This window comes from Ochotona curzoniae, unplaced genomic scaffold (assembly GCF_017591425.1).
Source record: "Ochotona curzoniae isolate NIBS_2020 unplaced genomic scaffold, NIBS_Ocur_1.0 contig_2723, whole genome shotgun sequence".
Classification (NCBI taxonomy): domain Eukaryota; kingdom Metazoa; phylum Chordata; class Mammalia; order Lagomorpha; family Ochotonidae; genus Ochotona; species Ochotona curzoniae.
In genome coordinates this window covers 16,326,333-16,354,247 of record NW_024465573.1, presented here as the reverse complement: position 1 = coordinate 16,354,247, position 27,915 = coordinate 16,326,333, and the positions used below count along the sequence as shown (strand labels likewise).

Below are 27,915 nucleotides of genomic sequence, written 5' to 3'. Positions count from 1 at the left end.
TACATTTCTATTTCTGATAGTGAAAAGGTTATTCACAAATTCATCCCTATTTAGGCAGAGCTCTGTGCACCAGTCTCCTTCATAGACTAACGGGTTAGCGGCCAATTCCTGATTGAGCAGGCACTAGGCAAGACAGCTTGAAACATTTCTGTCCTGGAATCGGCAGGAGGTGTGCAAGAAAATCACACCGTGATTACATGTCTAGTTAACCTAGCCTGAAAAGACAGCAAACAAGGTTGGAAACGCTGGTTGCAGGCCCTCTCCCCTTTACTTACATTTCCAGTTCCCACCTCCACTCCCCACATTGGCCAAGAACATAAGTATCCCCCAGCAGCCTCTGACAGTTGTAGAGCTGACTTTTCATGTTCAGAGTGTTTCAAATGTTGTGTAACAAAATTAATTACATTTAATTAAAATTATGTATTTTTTATAGCCCTAAACAAATCTAAATGCCACTTTAGGCTTATGAGATGGCAGTCCTCCAAAGGGCTGTGCTGCTGGGTGGATCTATCAGACTTATGTAATTTCAGGGATCATTTTACATGACAAAATCTGATGAACAGCTTTCCAGCTGCAGTTAAGCATCAAAAAACAATTTGTCTCTGCACCTCAGACTAAGCAACTACCTATGGCATCCATCCTTTCTGCATCCCAGCAACAGGCCCCTCAGCACAATACCATCTTCCCCTTTCTGTCTGCTCTTCTCATGGCACACTAAAATCATTAATTTATTCTCCCTCTTCCCCTCCTCTTATCAACTTCCCCCATTATGGGGTAGGAGAGAAGGGAACTGCTTGTATTTCTCAAATACAGAGTGTACCATATGGTAGTTGTCAAATTTATTAGCATTTATTCAACAAGTAATAGATCCTGTGATCCCAAACATTTATGCATCTTAAAACCTCCACTGACAACCAGCACATGGTTCCCTCTGCCAGAATAGGTTAAAGTCATTCACATGGTAGAGATCAACATCAGTAGGATATTAAGGATATAATTTCCCAACAAAAGGAAAGAGGGGAGTAGTGAATATCTGCTGAACAAATCACAATCTACCATGCATTGCTTCCTCAGGTTTCCATCAGTACTTTTCTGATGTTTTAACTAGTTTTCAACATAAGCATACTAAAATCCCCTACAACCTATATTAATCCTTTCTGTTCTGAGGACAACATTTCCAACTTGCTTAAGCAAAAAAGGAACTTACTGTCCCATGACATAACCAGGAAGTCCAAGGAACAAATTAAGTTGAAGCTCAGGGGTCCAAACAAGGCCATTAACCTCCTTCGTCACCCTTTTCACTCCATTCAGCTGGCCGTGTTGACCTTATTCTATACAATTTCTCAGAAGCCATCGCCATTTTTAACTGAAAATGATTGCCAAAGACTTCAGATCCTTCTTAATAATTCCTTCTCTCTCATTTGAACCTCAAAATAATGATTATCTAATTGTCTCTCCCTGAATATGAAATCCACTTCTGGCACACTCTCTCTAAGAAATTGGTTATTATTTCATGGCGGGCCAAATACAGACCTTGAGTCCACTTCTGATATCAGATAGTCTACTGCCACCAACCACACATACACTTAACTAACACCAGATAGCCAAACTTAAGCAAGTCTTGATCTATTTAAACCAATATCTGTTGCTTGAATTTTCTCTAATGGCACAATTCTAATGTTCTAATTAGTTTCTGAAATTCAGCAAAATTAACTCCTCTACAACACACTTCTTAGCCAGGATCTATTGAGTTCCAGGGACAGAATACTCAAATATCAAATCAGGACTTATATTTACTCAATTTTTTATATGTAGAAAGAAATCACACTGCTTTATTTCCTTGTTTGGATCGGGAATATCATCTAAAACTGTACAAATAAACTCAGTGGTAAATATACGGTTTTAATCCTCTTACAACTCTATTTCCTTGAAAAATAGTCAAGGCAAAGAAAGCCTACAGCCAAAACTAACTTCAGGGCCTGGCGCGGTGGCGCAGTGGTTAAGGCCCTCACCTTGCACGCCCGGGATCCCATATGGGCGCCGGTTCTAATCCCAGCGGCCCCGCTTCCCATCTAGCTCCCTGCCTGTGGCCCGGGAAAGCAGTCGAGGATGGCCCAAAGCTTTGGGACCCTGCACCCGCGCAGGAGACCAGAAGAGGCTCCTGGCTTCAGACCAGCATAGTATCGGCCCGTTGTGCTCACTTGGGGAGTGAATCATCGGATGGAAGATCTTCCTCTCTGTATATCCTCCTTTCCAATAAAAGATAAAATAATACATCTTTAAAAAAAAAAAACTAACTTCAAAATCTTCCCAGGCATTCTCTTACCCATTCCCTCACCACAGCCTCTTTATTTAGTTCTCATTCCCATCACTCCACATCCTCCTTCCCAGAGGTGAGAGCGCAATGGGCTACAACAGACCTTGAAGAGTTGTCTGGGTTTATTTATGTCCACACATTAATTCACTAAGCCAATTATACAACAAGTACTGTATTTAGTTCTGAGGATCTGCAGAATGGATGAAACATATCCCTTTCCTCTCAAGAAATGCATCACGTATCAGCAGCAACAGGTTTATCAGCAAGTATGTGACATATGGTATACTAAGGAATTATGGGGGAAAAACTAAGGACCTATGAGCTGAGAAGAGCAATCTGATCATCACGGGATTGGTGGGAGCAACATGGGAGCAGAAGCACAGCAACAAGTTAGGAAAGCCTGCCCCAGTCAGGCCAAACTTAGGAAGAACAGACTGAATCACAGCAGAGGCTGAGAACAATGGATAAGTCACTACAGAAGAGGTATCAGTAGAACTAGTTCAGTTAAGAGCAGGAAGAGGGAAAGCTGTAGGAGTTGCCAAATTTCTCATTTTGATGGCAGAATGACATTGCTGTTGCTCATGAGATGGTGACTACACAAGAGGAAACTGCAGTAGCCGAAGCTGTTAGTGTTCGAGATACCAGATGTAATGCTAACAGGCTTCTCTCTGGGAGCCCTGACTGGTTTGCCGACTTTTGTGCATGGCATAGAGACGTAGGAGAAGATTAAAATAGTGAGAGCGCTACAACAAAACCCATAATGAAATCACAGTGAAGTTTTGATTTCTCCACCATATTCTCTCCTTTTAAAGAATCTGAAGGTTAATTGTAACAAAAAAGAGGCTTTGTTATTACTGATTACAGATTTGCTATTTATTTGAAAGTGAGAAAGAGAGAGAGAGAAACAGAGAAAGAGAGAGAGAGATTGCGCAACTGCTGATTCACTCACCAAATGGTCACAACAGGCAGGGCCATGACAGGCTGAAGCCAGGAGCCAGGAACTTCCTCCAGGTCTCCCATGTGAGTGGCAAAGGCCCAAGTACTCGGGTCCCTCATTCCCTGTCTCATGAGCAAGGAGCTGGACACAAAGCAGAGCAGTTAGGACTCAAATGGTACTCTGATAGAAGATTCAAGCTTGGCAAGTGGGAGTTTAAACCGCTGTGCCACAAGACCAGCCCCAGAAGCTTGGTTTTGTCTTTCCATTCATTATTAGGAGCTGAGTCTGTGTGGATCTATCCTGTATGCTGCCACACAAGATACTTGCATAACACACACAGGCTCCTCCATACTCCACAGTATATACCAACGTCTTCAGATTAAGGAGATCCACAGAGTTTATGAGTGACTGCTAGCAAATTTCCAAATATTGTAAATAATACTATCTGTGAAAAAGCTAACTTAAAAAACACGAAAAGCTTTCGTCTCAGGCACATTCCTTTGAGGTGTTCTAGTATTACAAGACACAACAACAAACACATTAATACAATCTTCAATAGAAAATATGTTTATTATTGATTATCTCAATTCAAAGATACACCTGCTTTCTCAGGGCTGGTCCATCATAGTATCTCTTTGGGAACATTAAATAAAACAAAATTATGTATGATTTTGTTTAATAGTAATGTAGATGCAAAATCCAATTTCTACCAGTAGGACAAGGGCTTCAGTACTTGCAAGCTGAACAAAGGGAGTCCTTCCCTTGACATGAGCAAGCCAGTGGACTGAGCCTAATGCAGCACACACTAGACACTGGGATTCATTGTGGCATGAAGTGTGGCAAGAAGCATGGTCTGTGAGAAGGACTTGGCTATATAGCTGCTTCTTCCTGGAAAATGTGCCCTTTACAAACGGGACACACCAGAGCTAAGTGCCCAAAAGTCAACTGTTTTTCCTGTCCGCAAAAAGAACACCAGATTTCAAGGAGATGTCAAGTGCAGGAAGTTGCTAGTTTTGACTTTTCAGCAGATGCAACACCAGTTCTTCATCCTCTGCTAAAGACAGGCCTGTATCCAGAGGCTCCAGGGTTTCCCACTTGGCCTTCTTCCTCCCACGACTTGCTGGTCCATCATCTTCCACTTCGCTGCTCCTTTTCTTCATTCCCTGCTTCTTCTTGGTATCACTAGTGGGAACAAATCCAATGATTTACTTATATACACAAACTCATTAGTAAGAAATTAAGCATTTAAAATAGGACAAAACTACTAGACATAGTTGGTACAGTGATGGTATTATTATTAAGGGGGAAAAATACATCATCATCAGGTCATCCATATAAGCTTTCTCACCAGTGGGTAAGGAGAGAGGGCCTGCTGTGCAGCAGAGATGTGTGAGGAACCATGTATACAACATGTCTTCCAGTCCTCACAAGAATTCTAGGACTCTGAAGCCACTAAGAACCCCCAGAGGTATCTCTGGCCCTGGTCTATATTTATCCTGTAACATAGAACCATTCCATTTAAAGTGAGATTGTCTGCTAGGTAGCTGTCAGTGGACTAATAGGTACTGATTCTAGTAGCTGTTGCATTAAGTTGTAATAGATTGGGGCTGGCATTGTGGCGTGGAAGGTTAAGTTACTGCCTGCAATGCTAGTATATGAGAACTGGTTTAAGTCTTGACTATTCCATTTCTGATTCAGCTCCTGCTGACATGCCTGGAGAAGCAGCAGTACAGGGCCCAAAGGTTTGGGACCCTGCGGCATACGGGAGACTCAGATGAAAACTCCTGACTCCTAGTTTCAGCCTGGTCTAGCCCTGGCTGTTATGGCCATTTGGGGAGTTAAGCAGTGGATGGAAAATTCTGTGTCTCTTCCCCCGATCCCCAACTTTCCCTCTCTATAACTCTGCCTTTTAAATAAATAAATGTTAAAAATTGTGAAATACAGGTAAAATTAAACCTGATATGGTTAATCACAAACTACTGGACACAACAAATTTCCTCTGTTTAAAATTTATCTCAAGCAGACAAACATATCAACCAGTCTCAAAGCAAACATTATTGCAGCATTCTACAGACATCTATTACACAAACCATAAAAAGCTAATTCCAGAAAATAGAAGAGATCACTCAACACACTAAAAGTAGAAGAAAAATAAAGTATTTCCTTAAAAGCATTTTCAGATGATGCCCATGTTGAAACATGATCCAGTGATTAGACACAACATTAAAACACAAACATTTATCTAACAGCTTCAGTAGTAGTATTCATGCTAAAGCTCACTGAGAGTCTGGCACTGCAACAGGAACTTCAACATCGGTGACATAATTTATCTTCACTAAAACACCATGGGTATGGTTCTGGGTATTGGCTTAGGTCTGGATCCAGATAACACAAATGGGGCTGAAACCAAGATCTGACCAGCTGCGAATCCAGATCCAAAGGGAGCCTATCAAAAAGCACATGGAGTTTGCCAACTTTATTCAGCAATTGGATGACTAACAGAAATAATTGGCTGTGCAAGGACAACTGATTTGGCATTAATAGTCAGACCTTTGCCAATTTTACTATTTCCCAATTTTTCTTCTTAAAGTTAGTGATTTCATACTTGTGATTACTGTGAGCTGGAGCTCTGGCATGGTGAGATGCTGCCATGCCATAAGGGCATTGTTTCGGGTCTATGCTGTTTCACTTCAATAGAGCTCTCTGTTAACGGTTGGGAAAAGCAGCAGAACATGCCCCAGGTGTTTGGGGCCCTGACACCCAAATGGGAAAAGTGGCAGAAGCTCCAGGATGTTCGCTCAGGCCTAGCACTCTGCTGGGTACTGAGACCATCTGTGGAGTGGACCAGTGAATGGAGGATCTCTTTCCATCTTTCCCTGTTTCTGTAATTTTGATTTTCAAAAGAGACATATAAACCTTTTAAGAAAACTTATATATATGACAGTAGTAACCAACATGCTAGTTTACTTTCTACCTATAAATCACTTCCTTTTAAACAGATTCAACCACTGACTGGAGATAGTTCATAAAGATTGAGGATAAGATACCTAAAAGTTTATTTCAGTGTAAAACTTTCTATAAATCCATGTATACAGGTGGCCTTTAGCCTAACCATAGAAAGCATATATTATGAAAAAAAATTATGCATGAATTTAAAAATATTTTTGTACCAAAATAAATTTTTTAATTTTATTTTATTTTTACTTCTTTTTAAAATTATTATCATTTTATGATAGAGTTCCATAGGTCATGGAATTTCCCTTACCTTCTCCCAAGCACTCTCCCTAATTTCCCCTATATAATCAGTATAATATAGTTCTTCATAAACTGTCCTATGTCCTTCATTGCAGGCATGAACAATGGCAGAGAGTCCAGACCCTATAAACTTTTTAATTCTACTTTGCCACAAACTTTTTTTAAGCACCCTCATACAGTAATCAGCAACACCAACGAAAGGTCACAGAAATGCTACACAATCATTCCAAACAAATAATGTATTTCAGGAGAACTGTTCAAGTTACAAAGGACCTTCTTATTGTTTCAGAAGCAGCCTAGCTATGAGAGTGAATGCATCTAATCAGCAGAGCTAGTGGAGACCAGCTTGAAGAGAAAATGTAAAGAATTCTCCCATTTACCTCCCAGAAGTACCCTTCACTGACTCAGACATTCTCTTTTACTACTGAAGGAAAGACAAACTAGACAGCATCACGAGGTTATTTCAACTCACAAATAAATGCATTTCAAAAGGGCTTCTGGGAAGATGAGCATGAAAGAGTTCCTTACAACGGAAATTCAATCAGCAAAGAACTGAATAATCCTTAATGAAAGGGGCTTGAAAGGCACATGGATTAAGTCCACATCTGGTTATGCCTGTGGCCAGTCCTGTGCTAATTCCACTGAGCTGGAGTGCCAACATTCAAAAGGTACAAGATACAGATTTTTCCCTGCCTGTGACTCAAGCACATCTCAGAGCAACTCATCAGAAACAGCCTAATTAGTAGCCTTTACTAATGCATCCTTTGTTAATGTGTTCCTGCACATTATAATCTCTGTAGCAATTAGGTGGCTCAGAATAAAAGAAGATATAAAATTAATAGAACCCAAATATTTTCACAATTAGCAACTTTGCTGCTTTGTGAATCAGTCCAAATTCTAGAAAGGCATTCCTTTCATGGTATTTTGTAACAAGTACTTTTTATTACAAGTAGTAATCTGTAACCAATTAATTGTTAAACAATATAATAGTTCCATAATGGATAATTTACTGAAAAGTGGGATAATGTGATTAATCTAGAAAATAGGTAGTAGAAGGCAAAGTATGGTTGTATCTAGAATCTTCAGAAAATCCGTTTTCCAAATTCTGTTGTACTAGAAGCCTCATTGTATTTCTCTCCTAGTGAACTAGGGAGATAGGATCTGACCCCAACGGTTTACAAGACCCAAGTAAGGACTGAGACTTCATCATTAATGATTAATACAATTCTGTGTATGATAGCTAATTCTGTCCTCTTGGTTCTCAAATCGTTTACTGCAGCTTCTGAGAGGCATTCTTGAATCTCTCATTCAATAATACTGCTAGGTACCATTGCAGTACAGCATTGGTGCAAGCTGACTGGTGAGTGAGCTGAACCCAGTTGAGACTGGAAACATGAGTAGCAAGTATGAGTTAACTTGATGAAATAAGTGTAACCTACCAAAGTTATGTAGATGGCCTGCAATCTAACAAAACAGGGTGGAGTCTAGGAGGTCTGTGTTCTACCTTCATTATCAATGTGTCTGTGGCTCTTACAGGGTGACTCATTCCACAGTCTTCAAAGCATGAAACAAGTGTCACAAAGGGTTACCATTACTCTTAATGTACAGCATTTGAAGTACAACGTGTTAATTGATACAGCACATCTTAAAAACCACTGCTCTAAAACAGGACAAAGAATTCACAGGTACTAATCTTTCAACAACTCAAATCATAAAGAAATTTAATTCGTAATGGCTGATCATTTAAAAAAACTGATCACACAAATAGGTACAAAGAGATTTCATCAAGAAGTATGAATGTTAACTGATAATGGGAAAATTCTGCCTTGAAGATTTTCAAATTTTGCACAAAATGGTTCCACAAAAACTTTTCTCCCAAAACAAACATCTGAGGGTTATTAATTCACAATTAATAATTAAGGCAAAAAAGATACTATTGCAATGCAAATTCAATTTTAAAACAAATAAATGCATTACAATGATTTTTAAATGGACTGTAGCTTGTTCACTTTTTAAATTCTCTAGCCATTCAAATGTCCAAGTTCTCCCATAAGCTGCTTTGATTTTTCAAGTCTTATTTTCTGATTTTAACATTTTAAATTTTTTCAGGTGCTTATAATTACCCAATTTGCCTGAGTAGGAGTAACCTCTGAGATAAGTTCATAAGACAGGGCAAAATCTTGGAGTGGGCACACTCATCAGCTTTCCTCTTGATCCTGCACTGAAGCACAGTGTTTACTCCAGGGATCTGCGGACACTTCTTAAGCACTTGCATTCCCCTATCAGTGGCACACCTCCCTTGCCCTTTTCAGTCCTAGCTTCAACTCCTCATCTCCCTGAGAGGTACTCAATAATCTCCCCATTAAAATTTCATCCATACACATTTTTTTAAGATCTCTTTGATTTGAAAAGCAAAGTTACAGAAAGAGGCAACACAGGGAGACAGACTATCCATCCACTGTTTTACTTTGAAGCCAGGAACCTGGAACTTCATCCAAGATTTCCATGTGGGTGCAAGGTTCAAACATTTGGGCCATATTCTGTTGCTTTCCCAAACATATTAGCCAGGAGCTGGATTGGAAGTAGAGCAGCTGGGATACAAACTGGCACCCATATGGGGGGGAAGATTAGCCTACCATGTCATAGAGCTTATCCTTACCTGTATCTGGCTCCTCTGCTCCCAACTAAAATGTAAACTCCTCAGTAGGAAAGTAAATTAACATATCTGTTTAGGAAGGTAATTTGGACATACCTTTCACAAGTCTTTAAGTGTGCATGTCTAGCATTTGTCTTCTGAGAATTTATTTCAAGGAAATAATATTAGGGATAGGGTACAAACCAACAAGGATATCTAAGGCTAAGCTATTTTTAATTTCACAAAGATGTGAAATATTAAATTATAAAATTATAAATAAGACACCATGCAGCTATTAAAAACAATGTTGCAGGAATCTTTATGGACACCACAGCTAGAAACATACAAAATGAGGATGCAACTGTATTTTCCAAAAAGTCATATATGAATGTTTATATAGAAAAAGATGTAAAAGACTTAAAACTTTCTTTTTGCTGGAGTAAATGTCTTCTGATATTTCTCTAATCATCCTGTTTTACTCTTTACAATAAAAAATAAATTTCAAATTCTGGGTATCTTGGTGTAATGTCGAATTTTTTTTTTTTTTGGTAATTCCAAAAAGCTCTGAAGAACATAAAGCAAGTATGCCACACGAACTTTGCTTTTGTTGATGATGTAACTCCAGCTTCTGAGTCCACAGACATATGGCGGAGGATGAGTCTTCTTGGGTCAAAATATATGCAAATGGTCATGATTATTTTCATTGTTTCAAAACAAATTTACTATTATGTATCACAAACTAGGTAGAAGGATTTCTTTGGGGCTACAATTGCAGCTTTCTAAATGCTTGACACTTCAGAGGTTTGTATGGACTGCAAATAATTTCTCTTCCTTAACTTTTTTTTATAAAGGCCAGAAGTCATTTGTTCCAGATTCGAACAGTGCTCCATGGACCATATGAAGAAATTTGTGAGAGTTCTTGGTGCTTTAACTTTTCAGTTTCACAAAGCAGGCTTCCGAGGAAGTCCCACAATAACAGTTTCCATGCCTACTCTGTCTCCAAAAAGCAAAACATAAAGCTATGGACTCGTCTGAAATGAAGGTTCTTGCTGAAATGTCATTTACAAAATATGTCTTATGTACCCTGTGAAACAAATCTTTTCCCCATCAGCATGAGTAGTTATCTTTGGAAAGCATAACTTGGCTCTTTTCATTCTTCATAAACACTTGGGCAACTGTCCAGCAAGACTATTCAGTTTAATGTCTAAGGAATCTCACAGTCTGATACAAGCTATCTTATATAGCATATTTTGCATTATACCTTTGTAACACACCCTGTGTTTTGCGGTTACTTTTTATTTGCTGAACGTAATCACCATATAGTCTCAGTTTATTTTGTGAACATTTGGCACTTTTATTTCCAACTATGTGAAGTCTCTTTCAGAATCCATTTCCAATATTTCCATCTTCCTAAGATGCCACCCTATGTGGGTCTATGCCTCCCCTCTGGCCTGCACCTCATATGGTTGTCCAGGGACTCTACAGATCTCGTTCCTTGTCCTTACCAAACTGTCAGTTTTTAAGCACACCCAGGCACTCAGCATGGAGGGCCTGTCTGGCTCTGTTCCAAACATCACAGAACCTTCATGTTCCAATATTTGGCTTCACTCGTTTTCAAAATTACATAAAGGTCAAATTATACAAATATACATATAATCACACATTTACATTTTGCTGAGCTAATGCCGGTCTAAAGACAGTTAAACTTTTACCATTACTTCTGTAGATTCTGAATGAGCTGTAATTGGCAATCATTTAAATTTTATGTAATTTAGGGTTCCATAATGCCAGTGACTTAAACTTAAGCATGAAGTTCTCTCTAGAGTTTTCTCCTACCAGCAGATCAGCACATGCTACCAGTTCCAAGATATCCTGTATTTGCAAATCAAATTAAATATGCTCCTAACTACTACCATGTTTTCCCTAAATCAGTTCTTTCTCTCAGGTCTCCCTTCTTCTAACCCAGAAGTCATCCTTAAGTCACCTTCCTCCTCCCACGATTAATTTAATTGATTATGTCTTCACTAGTGCTGCTGCAACCGTCTTTATTTTTTTAATCTCATACTTACTTCAGCTGATTCACATCTGGAAAGCTATCCCTGTTAATCCCAGTCTAGTTTAAATGTTCTCAGGTATCTCCTAGGACTATGCTTCATTAAACTATCTGAAACCTTCTGGCACAATCAACTATTAATTTACTGGCCTTCACCATTAGACTTCATGGTCTCTGAAGTCAGAAACTTTGCTTACATGCAGCCACAGTTCCCTTCTAAAGAATCTTTAAATGAATAAAACCGCTGAACTGAGTTTCTATTCTGTTAATTACCTAACTAGCAAATCCTATGTTATAACTAACATTACATTTGTTTTTCTGTACACAAGTGATTCCTTTTAAGCTATCAAATGAATGGATTTTCAAATTTATGCTGCATTTTTTCCCAAATCATTTATCATTAATTCCAAAGAAACTCAGGAGATAAGCAAATGGTGAAAATCATAACATCAATAACAGGAGAAAAACAATACTTTTAAAAAAAACTATCCTATAACCTCAGGCTCAGAATGAAGACTAATGCAATACTTTGAACATTATATATTGAATATAACTTAATTTTTTAAAAAATTAACTTTTTTTAAAAAAAAGCATTTTTAATTCTCTGCAATAAAAATTATTCTTTTGAAAATGTTTAACCACATTCAAATCTTAATATTTTTTCCTCAATTTTATTTTTCTTTCTATTTTTTTTAAAGATGTTAAAGTGTTGACAAAGACACTATCTTGAACAAAATTTGCGTCAGGCCCTTTTTAATTCCCTTTCCAAAAGGGCTCCACCCACTTGGTCCAGTTTTAGCAAAAATCCTACTGAGTCAGTTTGGTGAATATCTCCCACCTTTTGCATTAGTCAGCTTTTTGTCATAACCGACAAAACAACCAAGGCAACTGAACTTTTTATAAAGGAAACAGGTTTATTTTGGTCCACTGTTTCAGAGGTTTACAGGGAAGGGTCATGTGACTCGGGCTCTGTGATAGTGTTCTGACTAGCGGCCCGGCCCCAAGGTGGCATACAGGATCACATTGCAAGAGACAGCGTCTCTGTGTGAGTATTTCTATGAGCCTCTCAGAGAGTCACTAAGAGTTAGTCATGGGGGCCCTGCCGAACACTGTAAGGACATACTCTTTTCTTCCCCCTTTTGGAGTCAGAATTGAATTGAAGAAATCCTAGCAACAGCCCTAAACTGGAAAAACAAATGAAGTTCATGGAAATGTTCTGGCATATTCACCTATGGAATGTCAGTGATTCAATCTGTAGAATGCACTGAATATCTACCACCCATAAAGACTGTGATGCATGCACAGTAAAGGTTTTACAAACATTAATTAATCATTTCTCCAATTTTCCATAATGGAAAGATCTCAAGATTTATATAGGCTTTTCTATTTTTCTAAGTGTAATGTTAAGCTCCTACATATCATTTTTTTAAACTAAGTTGCACAAACAAAATAGAGCTAATCCGTTACCTAAAATCATTTTAACATGTTAGGCTACTAAATGAATAGTGGAACAGAACTATAAATACTAACCATCACAACTCAATGTTCGGTTGTTGAGCACCAAAACTACAGTTTGAAATCACAAATGGAGAGAATCTCTGGAGAACTGGAATAGTGGACTTTCTGAATTTGGGCATGTCAAAACAATGGTGTGATAAACGAGGGCAGAATTATAGGAGGGGAGAGAGTTCCTAGGTCTCTGGTGGGTCAACACCCTCAGGAAGAAAGAAAGCCTTTGATGCTTTGCATTTAATGAGGTATACCATTATATACTATTACTAGCCATGCCGCCAACAAGAAACCTTAACTTTGAAAGAGTGGGAAGACTGTCCCTCAAAAGAGAGCTCTGTTTCTATGGAAGGGTCATCACAAGCTAGAATTTCATATTCAGTGGAAAAGAATTTAAGCAAAACCTGATAAACAAACCACACTACCGTCATGCTCTTTTTTTTTTTACATTTTAAAACATTAAACATTAAAAAGACTTTTCTTTAAACTACAAAAATACATATAAAACAGCTAACATCCAAAGCACTGACAACATGAGATGCTAGTGGGGTTACAGATAACAAAAGTTCTTTCATTGAACACCTGCAGGGTTATAAAATAACATATTCTTGGCAAGAGATTCTAGGAGTACTCTTACCACACAATTCAGCAATCACATCCCCTGGATATTTATGCAAGGGAGATGAAAATTTATTGCAACAAAAATTTACACAAGAATATTTATACCAGCCTTATTCATAATTACCAAAACATAGAAGCCATCAAGATATCCTTCAAGAAATGAATGGACAAATTGTGGCATATTTATACAATAGAGTATTATTTAGTGATTTTATTTTGAATTGTATTTTTATTGGAAAGTCATAAATACAGAGAGCAGGAAACACAGAGAGGAAGATTTCCTGTCCACTGACTCAAGGAGTCAGAATCACAAGAACTGAACTGATCCAAAGCCAGAAGCCAGGAGCTTCTGGTTCTCCTGTGTGGGTGCAGGGTCCCAAGGTTTGGGCCAACCTCGACTGCTTTCCCAGGCCACAAGCAGAGAGCTGGATGGGAAGCAGGGCCGCCAGGATTAGAACAGGCGCCCATACGGGATTATGCTGCATGCAAGTTCAAGACTTAGGCCACTAGGCTACTGAGCTGGGCCCTATTTAGTGGCTTGTTAAAAAGAGCTGTCAACCCATGAAGGATATGCAGGAATTGTGACAACACAATGCTAGGTGAAACAAGCCACTCTGTAAAGGCTATATGCAATCATTTTAGAAAGCCAAAACAGCTCATCCACTGCCCAGAGTTGAGAGAGAGATGGCAAGGTTTCCAGGGCATTGAACTATTCTGCATACTACGTAACACATGCACATGTCACTATTGACCAAAGCCCTTAGGATATATAGCACCAAGATCAAAATTCCAAAGCTGTATGCAGTGATGCATGTGGGCAAAGCATCTGGTTTCCTCTTCCCTAGAACCTCATGTAATTCTTACCTCACACCTGCCAAAACAAGTTATTTTTAGAAAATGGATGCTTCTGAGTTCACCCCGCCAGGATCAAACATGGTTTAAATTCTTAGGAGTTAAGGGAGAAAGGCAAAAGGAAAGACTAACTCATTAATACAACTTTCAGCATGCAAGAACTCCCAAGTCTTAATACACTTGCCTTTTTATTTCCACTCTAGCTTTGAGAAAACTTTAGCCAATACACTTTCTGGAGTAGGAAGAAGTGGGTGAGTAATAAAGTACAAGAAAAAAAAATCATGTCCGGAGCGATGGTTTGATTGGCTAATCCTCCCCATTAAGCGCCAGGATCCGATGTGGGCACTGGTTCATGTTCTGGCTACTCCGCTTCCCATCCAGCTCCCTGCTTGTCGCCTGGGAAAGCAATGGAGGATGGCCCAAGTCCATGGCATTGGAGACCCAGAAGAGGATTCTGGCTTCAGATCAGCTCAGCTTTGGCTGCTAGGACCATTTGGGGAGTCAACCTGTGGATGGAAGACTTTTCTGTCTCTCCTTCTCTCTGTAAATCTGTCTTTCCAATAAAAATAAATAAATGTTTTTAAAAAAAGTAAATGAAAATAATCAGAGGTACCTACCATAAGCAGGAACAGTATACTCTGAACAATATGTGAATTAATTCTAATAAAAACACAACAGAAACTGGAAACTGTATTTCCTGGGCAGCATTAAGAACCACTATACCTAGTTGTGTAAAATATTCCCAGGTTTCTGTGAACTGACTGAAATTGGCACATGATAAAGAAAAAGATCCAGAGGAAAGATCTGACAACTTCTCTCCTGCCACATGTAATGCTTTATAGAAATACAACACATTGGTGGGAGTGCTAAACTTATAAGGATACTAGAACAAGAAGTTCAGATACTTAAGTTATAAACCAGCAACTGAAATCATGGGGGATTCTGTAACTCTGACTGTGGAACTGTTCAGCTAGAAGTATCACCATGTCTCCTGTTAGAGCTCTTAACTTCCATAGTGGGTGCACTTAACAATGTACAATTAAGAATGTGTGATCTATGTTTGAAATGACAAAACACAGGCTCAAAATCACTTCCCAAAAAAACAGGACAAGGGGCTACTTGAGAAAAGTGCACTCACTTTGCTGCACTGTGCAGCTTCTTAACTTCTTGAGAAAGCATTTCTTTTCCTTCTAGAATGCACAGGAAAAGAATTAGGGTGAAACTGCAAACTGATCTAGCTGCACGAATGTGGGTTCTGATGGAGAACAGTGATTATGCCCTTACACAGAAACCCTGGAATGTCCTTCTAGGACATGCTGCTAAATTGGCTGTGGAAAGACAGAATGAACATCCAGCATGCACATGGCTGATCTGAGCCTGTTTTTGCATAAAACATTCCTGTCATCCAGTCCTATTAACCAATGTAGGCTGGACTCTCCTGAATAACTGAAAGGTAGTAATAAATGAGTTGGTATCATTTTGAAATTCTCAGCCATCATTATACCTATCCCCCAGTACTGACGTTTGGTATTCAAATATATTGTGCCACAGATCTTTTTCGCCTTATAAATTTTAATTTGCAAGGCCAAAGCAACAGCTCCAATGAAGATTAATCACTGCAGTGTATTCCATAAAAGCTGCTCAGCTTCTTTCAGTCAGGGAAGGTTATCACACATAGACTGGAAGTAAAGATATACCGTTTTCTGTGTTTCTCTTCCAGCTCCTCAATTCCAAAAAACTTACAGAAACAATTTATCTAAGCAAAACCTTGTTCTGAAATCACTAAGGAGAGGTAAAAACGTCCTCTTAGAATTCTAATAACCAAAAAAGGTTGTAGGTTTTGAGCAGGGTACAGAAGGCAGGAGACTGCACGTCACATCATTATCACTCATACAAGTTTTTTTATATGTGCTCATGTCACTTCAGACTGACAATAAGGTTTGGCCTCAGAATCATTTTTGTTGTTGTTGTTTATTACAGAAAGTAACATGAGAATCTGATAAAAAGTCACCACCCCACCCCTTTCCACATAAATGCACAGGAGTATCTATGCTGCATGTACAACCACACCATTGTTTTGCATGCAATTTCAAAATAGTCAAGATTCCACTCAAAGGTCATCCACGGAGGTCCAGAATAAGAATCTGGCTCCACAGCAATGCAGGTAATATAATTTTCCTCCTTCTCCCACATTAAAGATTTTTAATCATCATATGAAGTGAGTTTATGCTAGATATTTTTCTCACTACTAATCTGCATGTAGAACATTTTGTGCTCCCCGGAAACACATCACCTTCTCTCAAACTACTTTCACTGATTATTTTTCAATATTCAGAATTGTTACTTACCCAAGCATATCCCCAATGTTCCTGCAATCTGGCAAAATTAAATTCTATAGGATTTTAGGCTTTATTAGCTCTTCAGATGACTTCAAAATAGAAAATCCTATCTTCAGCAAAACTGTCCATTGAAGACTAACTTATACCAGCAAAAACAAAATAAAACCTAACGCTGAGAACCAAAAATCTAAGCATGGGAACAACATAAAATTCTATAAGGAGACATATGTAAACTAAAAAAAGATGGCATGAATTCAGACTGCATGCAGCAACGTGAAATGCAAAAAAAGGACAGCCTTTCCATTGCAGCCACACACCACAGTCAGGGCAGCAGCCAAGAGATACTATTGGCAAGGTGGTATCTTGGCATCATGACATTTCAAGCTATTCATGCTCCTGGCATTTCTAAAACATGGTAAATTCATAGTCCTACAATGGGTGAATAAAATTTAAAATGGAATGTGCAGGATGGAAGCAGATGGTAAGGAATATCAACAGGGTTTCCCAACCCCGAATGTCTCACATTGCATCTTCCCTGTCTGAACCTCTCTTTACGTAAGAAAATAACACACTTCCTTTCTTCACTATGAATCGACAATTTAGTGACAGTTGAAGCAAATAAATAAATAAATAAATACAAATACTGGCTTTTCCCATCCCTACCTCAGCAATCTGACTTGGAAGTTTCTACTTTTCTTTCAAGTTTTCAGTAGATAAAACTGATGACTGCAACTTCCTCCTGAAAATTACCAGGTTCAATGCAATGAGGAATAAATCTCCAGAAGTTAAAAAGAAACATGGACAATAAAGCTAGTATCGTCAAGCAAGTAGATTTCCCTCTCTACCTGGTACCCACGACTAAACTCATGAACACACAGCGCCAAACACAGGCAACAGTATTTCTTTTCTTTTTTTTTTTTAACTTTTCTTTTAACTGTGAGTTAATTCAGAAGATTGCTATAAAGCAGAACACTATATACAGTACTCTGTATAGATAATACAAAACATAAAACCCAGGATATTGGTGGGTGCTGGTGATGAAAATTTCGCAGCTGAAACTTGCTCAACAATAAATTGTAGGTCAATATAACTTAATCAACATGGCCTATCCCTGTTTCTTTTTAAAAATTATTGTTATTTCTTTATTTCTTTTCAAACACAACCATCTGAACTGAGTATAACAACACTTATTTAAAGAAGAATCATATCATTTATTTAGGATCATAAAGTCCACTAAAATTTACGTAAATGTAATGCTACCCAAGCCTCAATCGAAATTAGCAATGAGGGAAATTAACAGATAATCATCTTAAGATACTAAACAGTTTTCTTTGGAAAAGCTTGACCACAAATAGCAGTTATCATGTCTGAACTACAGTAAGACTAAGTACAAATTATAGCTGCAAATGGTCTTAAGCTGCCCAGAAAAATCTACCAACTATCACACCATGTATAAATCTACTATCACACCATGTAATTCTTTATAAAGAAATTAGTTTTAAAGACCAGTCTGTGAATATTAATATAAAACAGTAACAGTCTAATGACTATATTTTCCTCTCTTTATTTTAGTTTAAACACAATTAAGATTATAAGCAGTAAACTATACTTCACTAGCAAATGAGTATCTGGAACATCCAGTCATCTTTTTGTCTTCAATACTTGCGAATTTTCGTATCATTATCAATTCGCATGCAGATGGTCGTAAATCAATATGATCAGAACTATCATATATATAAAACTGATTTTATATTTGATGTTCACAGACAAATCTCTCAGCTTACAACATAGCTAAAAGGAATAATTTTATTGAAAGAGCACTTTCACTGGATTTTACTTAAAGAGACCAACTACTTACCTCAATGACCACACACTTATGAGAATGTTAATTTACCTTTTCCTCTACTTGGATAAATCTTAACACACTTCAGATTTAGCTTAGACATCACTGCCTTCACTTCCTGGTCTACCACGCAAAGTAAGGTGCTCACCACAATCACTACCTAATGATGCTTTCCTTACTGTTTCGTCCACTCGCAAACCACACCAATAATTCCTCTCACTGCTTACAACTGCATGCTTTACCATTTCTAATCTCCACTGAACAAAGAGCTCTGTGAAAGCAGCAAGTGTGTTTGCCTTGTTTACTATTTGTTCATCTTCTGTCCATTCACTGAATGGAAGAACTAGGACAATAAGAGATACATCAACCCCCAAATAAACAGAATGTGACTGAATCAGCTTGGAAGGCTTATATTCTGGAGTTCCTGGTACCACACACAGAAGTTATAAAGAACATTTTTATGGTGACACAACATAACTATACTATATGGACTGTTAGAAATGAAAAGTCATGTATGAACCATAGAGCAATTACAATATTTGAAGTCTTTTCTCCCTGAAAAGCACAAAAGGTATATAAAAACTTACTAGATGTAATAACACCTGATTTTGTTCAGTTTTCAGCACAGCAATGAACAGCATAATGCAACAGACAGAGAGAGCTTCCGTCTCACTCTTCCAACATTTTAAAAATTCTTGCCTCTATTTTATCAACAATAACAAATCTGGCATGATCCATTCCACCTGTATCATTTCCACAGCCCCAAGGGAGAAACATAAAGAGAAGGTCAGAGTAAAACTCAGTTGGGGTCCATATAAAAGAGATGAAAGGCAGAAAAGAAATCAAAGAACATCAGAGCAATCCCTGCCTTCTACACTTATTGTCATCAATAGCACACAAACTTAGAGCCTTCCATGGTAGACAGGAATGCAAACTCAACTTTTTTTTTCTGTGTGATAGGAAGCCCCTGCCTCTAACCTCTGTTTCTGCGGATAAATGAGGATTGATGAAACTTTTTAAAAGAAACTCAAGGCAACATACTTTTCATTGTCACTGGAATATAAGTGAATATTTATGTCCCAGCAAAGTGAAGAAAGAAGAATCACTCAGGAAACCTGCAAAGAAACTACCTCACACAAATTACTTTAGGAATAGCTATTTTCTAATTGGTATATCTGGGTGCGAAAGAGTGGATTCTCTTCTGAAAAGGCTAAGTTCATGTCCAGAGAATAATGTACAGGAAGAGAGTGGTTGCAGCTGCAGCACTGGCTGTTGCTGAAATTATTGAGCAGGCATAAGAAACTGCGAATAAACACAATGAACAGAGTAGGAGGCATCTCAAAACTAACGTCCCAGAATCCTGGCTTGTAGCTAGGCTGGTGAGAGAAGATGCAGCTAAAATGCAACAACATAAGAAGAGATATCCATCATGATGCTGTATTGTAACAGTGTCAGCAGCAATTACTGCTGTCAAAATTCTACCTTATATATTCTGCTGAGGTTTTCTCTCTGAAACAATTTAAGTCTTAATTTACAGCCATCTTGATACATTACCATCTGCCACTGAGGTAATTTTAAGGACATAATGGAAAGGAAGCAAAACAGAAATTAGAATATAAACAGATATTACCGATATTGATTACTACTTATAACTTACTCTAAATCCTGATGGCTGATAAAGGCTGGATTGAGAGGACTACCTGGGCGACCTGGAAGACCTATTCGAAGTCTACTCTAGATGAAGGACAGAGGAAATTAAGCACTAGCAGTTTGCATCTGCCATCTGCAATCTGATCCAGTGGTTCTCGGGCAGTGCTATTTTCTAATGGATACATGACAATGTCTGAAGACATTTTCACTTGTCCCAACCTGGTGAGTGGGAAATTTGCTACTCAGAAATGCCAGAGTATATATAATAGTAATCCCTAGCCCCAACAAATAAATATAGAATATGTCTGAGTATCAACGCGGAAGATGTCTTAGAACTATCAAAACCACTTTAAAAACTCCCCTAGAAAACTCTTCCCCACATCAGAGTCTCCAAGTTTTCCTCAAATGACCATCCCCCATCCCAGGTGCTGATGCAGTCTGACAGCAAGGAGCAGTCTGCTCCCTTTCTTCTCTGAGAACACAGCAGAAAGAGAAAAAAACCTGAAAACATTTGTCCCATCAATCTTCCTCCATACCTGGATCCTCTAATCAGAGGCCCACTCAAATATGTAAATAACATCAAAAAGGAAGTAAACAAAATGAAACAAAAAGCCTGCTTCAATTCCAAACTCTCAGCTAGCCCTGTGTGGTTCTATCAAGCTTCATCTCCCCTTAAATTGCAGGAACCTCATCTGCCCTCAGCACTGCTTTTCTTTTTGCCTAAGTATTTGGCCCACTGTTTTAGAATGCCATGATGTTTAACATTCTCAGCTGTTAAATCAATTGAATATTATATAATCTAATACCTAATACTCTGACAGCAGATGCCCAGCAAGTTACAACATTACTCATCATGCTTCATTTCGGTACAATGGCAAAAAAACAGAAAACAGCAAATGAATATATTTAAACAAAGACTTTGTCAAAGGCTGTTTATACATAAGTTTCCCACTATTTTATCTTACTTAATTTTAAGAAAAAGCATGCAGACGCATAACAGTGACTCAAATAAAATCCTGTCTTCTCTTAGCACATGCTAACAATAAATAGTTAAGCATGAAGGACTCAGAGAAGACAAAGAAATTAAACACAACAACTTGTATATAACACTTCTATATCATTAACAAGGATTACAGAAATAATAAAGAAAAATGCCTAAAGTAATTTTAAAAAGGGTAAGACATTTGCAATGACTTACAAGCAGAAATGAGTATAAAAAAATTGAGTTTTCTAAGATATTAGTTAAGTTACAAAGTCTCAGAGCCATATTTTAGTGACATCTTTCGGATTCACTGCAAGAAGTAAATCTATGTGAGTGTGTGTTTAAGATATCGAAAACATACCTCATTCTATTTTCCGTATCCTCACTATCTGATTCTTCAGAGCTTCTGTACTTATCAGGATCTGGAAGTGTGCTCGGATCAAACCCACCATCATCATCATCATCACTCCAATCCAGAAAGGCTTCTTCTTCATCTTTGGCCTATGAAAACACAGAGAAATTGCAGCTTAGGAAACCAGTTGGTAAAACATCAGGTTTTACTTCTAGACCCAAACTGACACCCTGCCAACTGACATTCTCAAATTCAAATCCTTCTTCTGGTGAGGGTTTCTATGTAACCTTCAGAATCACAAATACTTGCCAAGAGAAAGAAAAAATCATATCATGCCAAAATCGAAGAAAATGATTCAGAAAGAAAATCATTACGAAGTTGCTTATGCCTAATACTGACAACGTGTCTATTATGTTCACATATTAATAAAAAAACATGTGTAAAGTTTCAGTGCTCATGATTATGTTTCAAAATTACCAAGAACATTATGTGAAAATATATCAATGTACAAGATCAGAAGCAAGAATTTAGTAACATTTGATGCTAAATTTCACAATAGTCCATCTTTAAAAAAAATTACAACTGTACAAGCATAAGTCAAGTACATTAGTTTTCTAAATTCAAATACAAACACATCATCATTAAAAAAAAAAAAAAAAACAAGGAGAAGAAGAGGTACACCAAAAGATGGGAAGAGCAGTAGTTTTTGGGCAAAGGTGGGGCCTGCCCAGTATCACACACAAAGGTGAGCTTTCCTACTTACTCCTTTAAGACTAACGCAGTATGACTCTCACTACACATAATGTTATGAACATTATTTATAACAAATTTCTTTCTGACATACCAGTCACCTAACATCTAATAAAGCACTTCCACAAGCATTTAACAAAACAGTATTCAGCCATAAAAAAGAATGAAATCCTTTTTGCAGCAATATAGATAGAACTGGAGAACACTATGTTAAGTGGAATATACCAAATATCACGCTTTCCCTCATATGTAGAAGCTTAAAAAGAAGTTCCAACTCTCCAATCACAAAATCAAGTCAAAGAAAGAGAAATGTTGATTGTTAATAGGATGTTGGAACTGCAGATGACAGCTTAACTCACTACGCCACAGCAGCACCCCTTAAAAATATTTCCAATAAAATTGCTTTGTTAAAGAAGAAAACGTAAACAGTAATTTTGGACCAGATTTTTCCCAGTTGCCAACTTTATAATTCTGCACACCAAGTCATTCAAACTTTAACAATTCTTTGATCTCAAATGATTAATGCTTCCCCAGAAACTGAGTAGCAACTCAGAATAGCAAATCAATCTACTGTAGAGCCAGCCAAAGAAATCCTCTAACACTCTCTGAACATGTCTCCCTTGATAACCTTAGAACAACAAAAGGAACAAGAAGTAAAGGAAGTGGGGATTAGTCAACATTGCAAAAGTCTCCTATTGTATAGCTTTCCTGACAAAGCCCCTGGTAAAAATGAAACCTCTTGAAACAAATATGAGAAGGGTCAGGGCAGGATAGGTAGTGCAGGGTGGGAGGCAGAGTTGCCATGAGAGGGAGTAAAAGGCACATCTGACACCTACTTGAAAATAATCACACATATCAACAAAAATCAAATGTCAACATTAAAACACTAATCTGAGTTACAAGATATTTTCAATTTTCCAGCCTACTGCTCTTAGAAGAACATTTGTTTGAATGTGAAGACAGCACTCAAAGTAGTTTGTTTTTTTTCAAAGCAGTTTGTTTATTTATTTTTATTAGAAAGACAGATTTACAGAGAGGAGATACAGAGAGAAAGATTCCTTCACTGGTTCACATCCCAAGTGGCCACAATGGCCAAAGCAGAGCCAATCTGAAGCCAGAAGCCAGGAGTTAGGAGCTACCTCCAGGTCTCCCACGTGGGTGAAGGGTCCATCCATGGCTTTGGCCCATCTTCTACCAAGGCAAAAAGCAGGGAGCTGGATGGGAAGCAAAGAAGCCAGGATATAAACTGGCACCTCCTATGGCATCCTGGCACTTGAAAGGTGAGTATTTAGCCACTGAACCATTGCACAGGGTCCCAAAACAGTTTTCAAACTTTTGAGTGTCAGGCATCATTCACACATAAAAACACTAGAGGACTCTAAAAAGAGCTTGCGTTAATAAGGAGGATTTTTATAAACATTTGCTATATTACAATTTAAAAATTAAAACTATGGGTTTAAAAATATTTAGTCATTTGCTTATCTTACTATAAATGAACAAAAAGAATCTTTATGAAAAATAGCTGAAACTTACAAAATTAAACATTATTTTTCATATTTTTCAAAGTGTGTCAAATCTCTGGTTTAAAAGACAACAACTAGATTTTCAAATCCGCTTCTGCGTTCAATCAGTTTATAGGGTATTATTCTGGTTGAAATACAAAAAGACAGTCCGGCCTCTTAGGCAGGTAGTTGGGCAAAGAAGTCATTTAAAAATTTTTTTAAGATTATCCATTTTACTTACAAAGTCAAAGAGAGTGGGAGAGATACAGAGAGAGAACTTCCAGCCACTAGTTCAACCCCCAAATGGCTGCAGCAGCCAGAATTGGGCTATTCCAAAGGTCGAAGCCAGGAACCAGGTCTTCCACATGGACACAGACCCAGGCACTTGTGCCATTCTCTGCAGCTTTCCAGGCCATCAGTGGGGAATTGGATCAGGAAGTGGAATAGCCAGGACATGAACTGATGCCCATGTGAGATCCTGGCACATGTGGGAAGAGGATTAGCCTGTTAGACAACTGTGCCAGTCTTAGAATGAGACACTTTTTGAAATTAAAATCTTTTGAAAGCCACAGTTAGGAGGAGATAGAGATATCTTCCTAATATTGGCTGACTCTCCACAGGGCTGTAAGAGGGGAGGCAGGACACAGGAGGGAGGGGAAAGGGCAAGAGAAAGGGAAAAGCAAAGAAAAAAGGGAAGGGAAAAGGGGAAAGAAAGCAAAGGAAAGGATAGTCCAAGAAAGTAGTTTATTAAGAAACATGCTGCAGTCTCTCCAGAATTCTGATGTTAAAACCCAAACTTTAAAATAGTTTAGGTTATAAAGTACGGTGTCCTCATAAATGGGATCTGTGCACTTAAAAAAGAGGTCCCAACAAGAGGCACCATATGGGAAGCAAAGAATGAGGCCTCACTAGTCCTCATCAGATCCAGATCTGCTGCTGACTTGATCCCAGGGCTCTCAACCTTCTGAACCAGGAGCAGAAGACTACTGGTATTCACAAACTCCCCCGTCGATTTTGTTGCAGCAGCCGGAACAGATTAAGACAAACATGATTTTATTTAGCAAATCTTCATTAAACAAGATAATGTCCTTTCTCTTCTAATAAAATGAGTCTCTTTGAGTCAGCTGCCCACAGAAGCACTAAAATGACAGCCTATTCTAAATACAGAGTGCACTAATCAATACTAAACTGACTCCATGGTGCTGCTATACGCCTACCAGTAAGTAAGAAGCAAATTCTATATCCCTTACCAAGTCATTGATTATGAGCTCAAGCTATCAGCCTATTACTTTATCTTCAGGTATTTTTACTACCTGTCTCACTGACTTGCCTCTCTAGCCTTGCAGCCTGCTCAAAACTCAAAAAAAAATTTATTTATTTATTTTTACAAAGTCAGATGTGCAGAGAGGAGGAGAGAGAGAGAAGATTTTCCATCTGATGAATCACTCCCCAAGTGACTGCAACGGCTGGTGCTGCACCGATCCAAAGCCATGAACCAGGAACCTCCTCTGGGTCTCCCACGCAGGTGCAGGGTCCCAAGGCTTTGGGCCGTCCTAGACTGCTTTCCCAGGCCACAAGCATAGAACTGGATGGCAAGTGGAGCTGCCGGGATTAGAACCGGCGCCCATATGGGTCCCAGTGTGTTCAAGGCAAGGACTTTAGCTGGTAGGCCACCGTGCCCGGCCCAAAAGAAAAAAAAAAATTCTTACCTTCCCACATGTCCATGTACCTCTTTTAAGGACTTGAGAAATTTTTAAAAAGTAGTTTATCCACACAAAGAAATCAGGGTGACCTCTATCCAGCAACTGTTCCTGAAACAGTTTCTGAATCTCTCAGGGAAAAAAACTACCTGAAAGAGCAATGGATTTTTCCCTAAACTAGTTATTTGGAAGATTCATTTATAAGTACGGCAGGCAAAGATATCCACAACAGAAATATTACCCAGTTAGCTTTTGGTTGTGATGATAACAAAAAACACAAATACGAAGTGACATCTACATCAAAAAAGACACTTACAAAGCACTTTGACATATATTATCTTACCTGATCTTTAAGCCCTGTGACCTAGAACCAAAAAAATTCACTGTTCCCATTTTTAAAATTCATCAATTATGATTCAGATGACTAAATTACTTAACCAAGGTCATATAAACCTGAAGACAAGTTAGATACTCTCATATATCATCCTAAATTGCCAAGTTCACCATTAAAACTTCGGGTTTGCAATTTTTTTTCAGTTCATGTGTATTCTGTAAGCTTCATAAAGCCAGGGTTGCTTCGATGCTCCCTTGTATATGTCCATCTCAAACTCATTAATCTTGTCTTCCTCTGTTTGCTACTGCTGCAAGCACTGCACAGTTGCCTAATGGATCCCCAAAAACATTCTGATCACTTGACTTCTCTGCTATAGTTGGAATTTTACATATATAAACTTCAATGTGATGTATCTAGTCAATTTTCTCTCATGTCCTGGTGAAGGTCAAGACTCTTTCCACTTGATTGCCTTTGATTATGCTACTTCTCTACTGGAAAACTCTTTGCAGGTCTCTGGCCTGATGTGCTTCCAAACACCCAAAATGTGGTTTGTCGTACATTAATTTTTTTCCATACTAAATCAGGGTCCAATAATTTAACTCAGTTAAGGTACAAGTAGGTATATTGCAGATCCCACAAGACCAGGGCTCAGTCTCTTAAGACTCCTGTCCCTTCAGACATGAGCAGCTACAAATGGGGTCCCAAATTACTCAAAATGTACCCAGTACAGGACAAGAGTTCTCACAACCTCCAACTGTAGTCCCAGGCAAGTGTTACACTGCTGGGAAAAAACAGCCAGTATCTGGTGGGAATTCTGGGCCTGGTTAGTGACAAATTTGTGCTAATTATACCTCATGCCAGAATAGTTGCTTTTTCTTTTCTTTTTTCTTCTCTTTCTCTCGTTAGGCTATGTGGGGAAACCAGGAGCCAGGAGCCTCTTCTGTGTCTCCAATGAGAGTGCAGGGTCCCCAGGCTTTGGGCCATCCTCAACTGCTTTCCCAGGCCACAAGCAAGGAGCTGGCTAGGAAGTGAAGCAGCCAGGACCCAAACAGGTACCCATATAGAAATCCCGCCACTTGTAAAACAAGAATTTAGCCAGCAAACCATCACACGGAGCCTGACAGACAGATATTGAAATGAATTATGTAGTCTTTTGGTGATCTTCCCTATACTGAAGCTATCTGGGAATCTATTCTGAGATACCACGTAAGTATAAACTCAAGTAGGTTGGGAGCTTGTCCACATTAACAAAGTTAAAACATTTCCATCAACCAGAAGTCTCAAGAGCTATAAAGCAATTCTATGCCAGGAATATGGGATAAAGATCTGATTTTAAAATACACAGGGTACAGCTCAAGCATATATGCTAGAAGCACAGCATTATATCTAGAATGAGTTTCTTCCTTGTGTACTATATATGTCCTCAACCAGGTAAATATTCCATGAGGGTAAAGGTCACACCCTATTACACCTCAATGCTGTAGTTACTAAAAAGCGCAGTGTGGACATTCAATCACTATTTGATAAACTGGTATTTTGTAAGAATATATTGGAAGAGAATCCTGCTATTGAAAGCCTAAATGTTAGCATGTGTTATAATTCCTATAATCTATATGGTCAGTCTCTCTGATCAAATAATATGTAAATTGTTAGCACATTCAATTTTAAAATTTCAATAGTGTTGATCATTAATGAGTACATCAAATACACATTATTGTTGACAAGGGTTAAACAATAAGTCCAAAACATGACCTATTTAGATCTAACCACACAATTTCTATTGGCAATTAATGAAACCTGTCCTGTATTTTGCGACTGTAAAATGGCATAATTGAGAAAGTTCTTTTACATAGATGCTTGAAAAATATAATGAGTATATCAACAGGAAAAACTTTCAGTGAGTAAAGAAAAATGAATATGTAATAATAACTTAGAAAGTAACAAATAATGAATCATCTTAAAATTCCCTCTAGAGAATCATACAAGAAAAATTTTTGTCAAAATTTACACAAACTGGACCCGGCACAATGGCCTAGTGGCTAAGTCCTTTTCTTGCATCACCAGAATCCCAAATGGGCACCGGTTCATGTCCCAGCTGCTCCACTTCCCTTCCAATTCCCGGGCTGTGGCCTGGGAAAGCAGTAGAGGTTGACCCAAAGCTTTGAGACACTGCACCTGCATGGGAGACCTGGAAGAAGCTCTGGCTCCTGGCTTCAGATCAGCTCAGCTCTAGCTTTCGTGCACACTTAGACAGCAAACCAGCAGAAAGAAGATCTTTTTTTAT

At 38.3% G+C, this 27,915-nt stretch overlaps 1 protein-coding gene across 1 annotated transcript in view; it reads right to left on the bottom strand.

Moving 5' to 3' along the window:
* Nucleotides 1-3,810: 3,810 nt before the first annotated feature.
* DDX10 (DEAD-box helicase 10) overlaps nt 3,811-27,915 on the bottom strand; it is a 192,767-nt gene continuing 168,662 nt past the window's right edge. Inside the window, exons 17-18 of the mRNA XM_040976900.1 lie at nt 21,355-21,494; nt 3,811-4,436 (exon numbers count right to left, since the gene is read on the bottom strand). Coding sequence (XP_040832834.1) covers nt 4,262-4,436; nt 21,355-21,494 — 315 coding nt within the window. The 3' untranslated portion in view covers nt 3,811-4,261. The remainder of the gene's footprint in view (nt 4,437-21,354; nt 21,495-27,915) is intronic.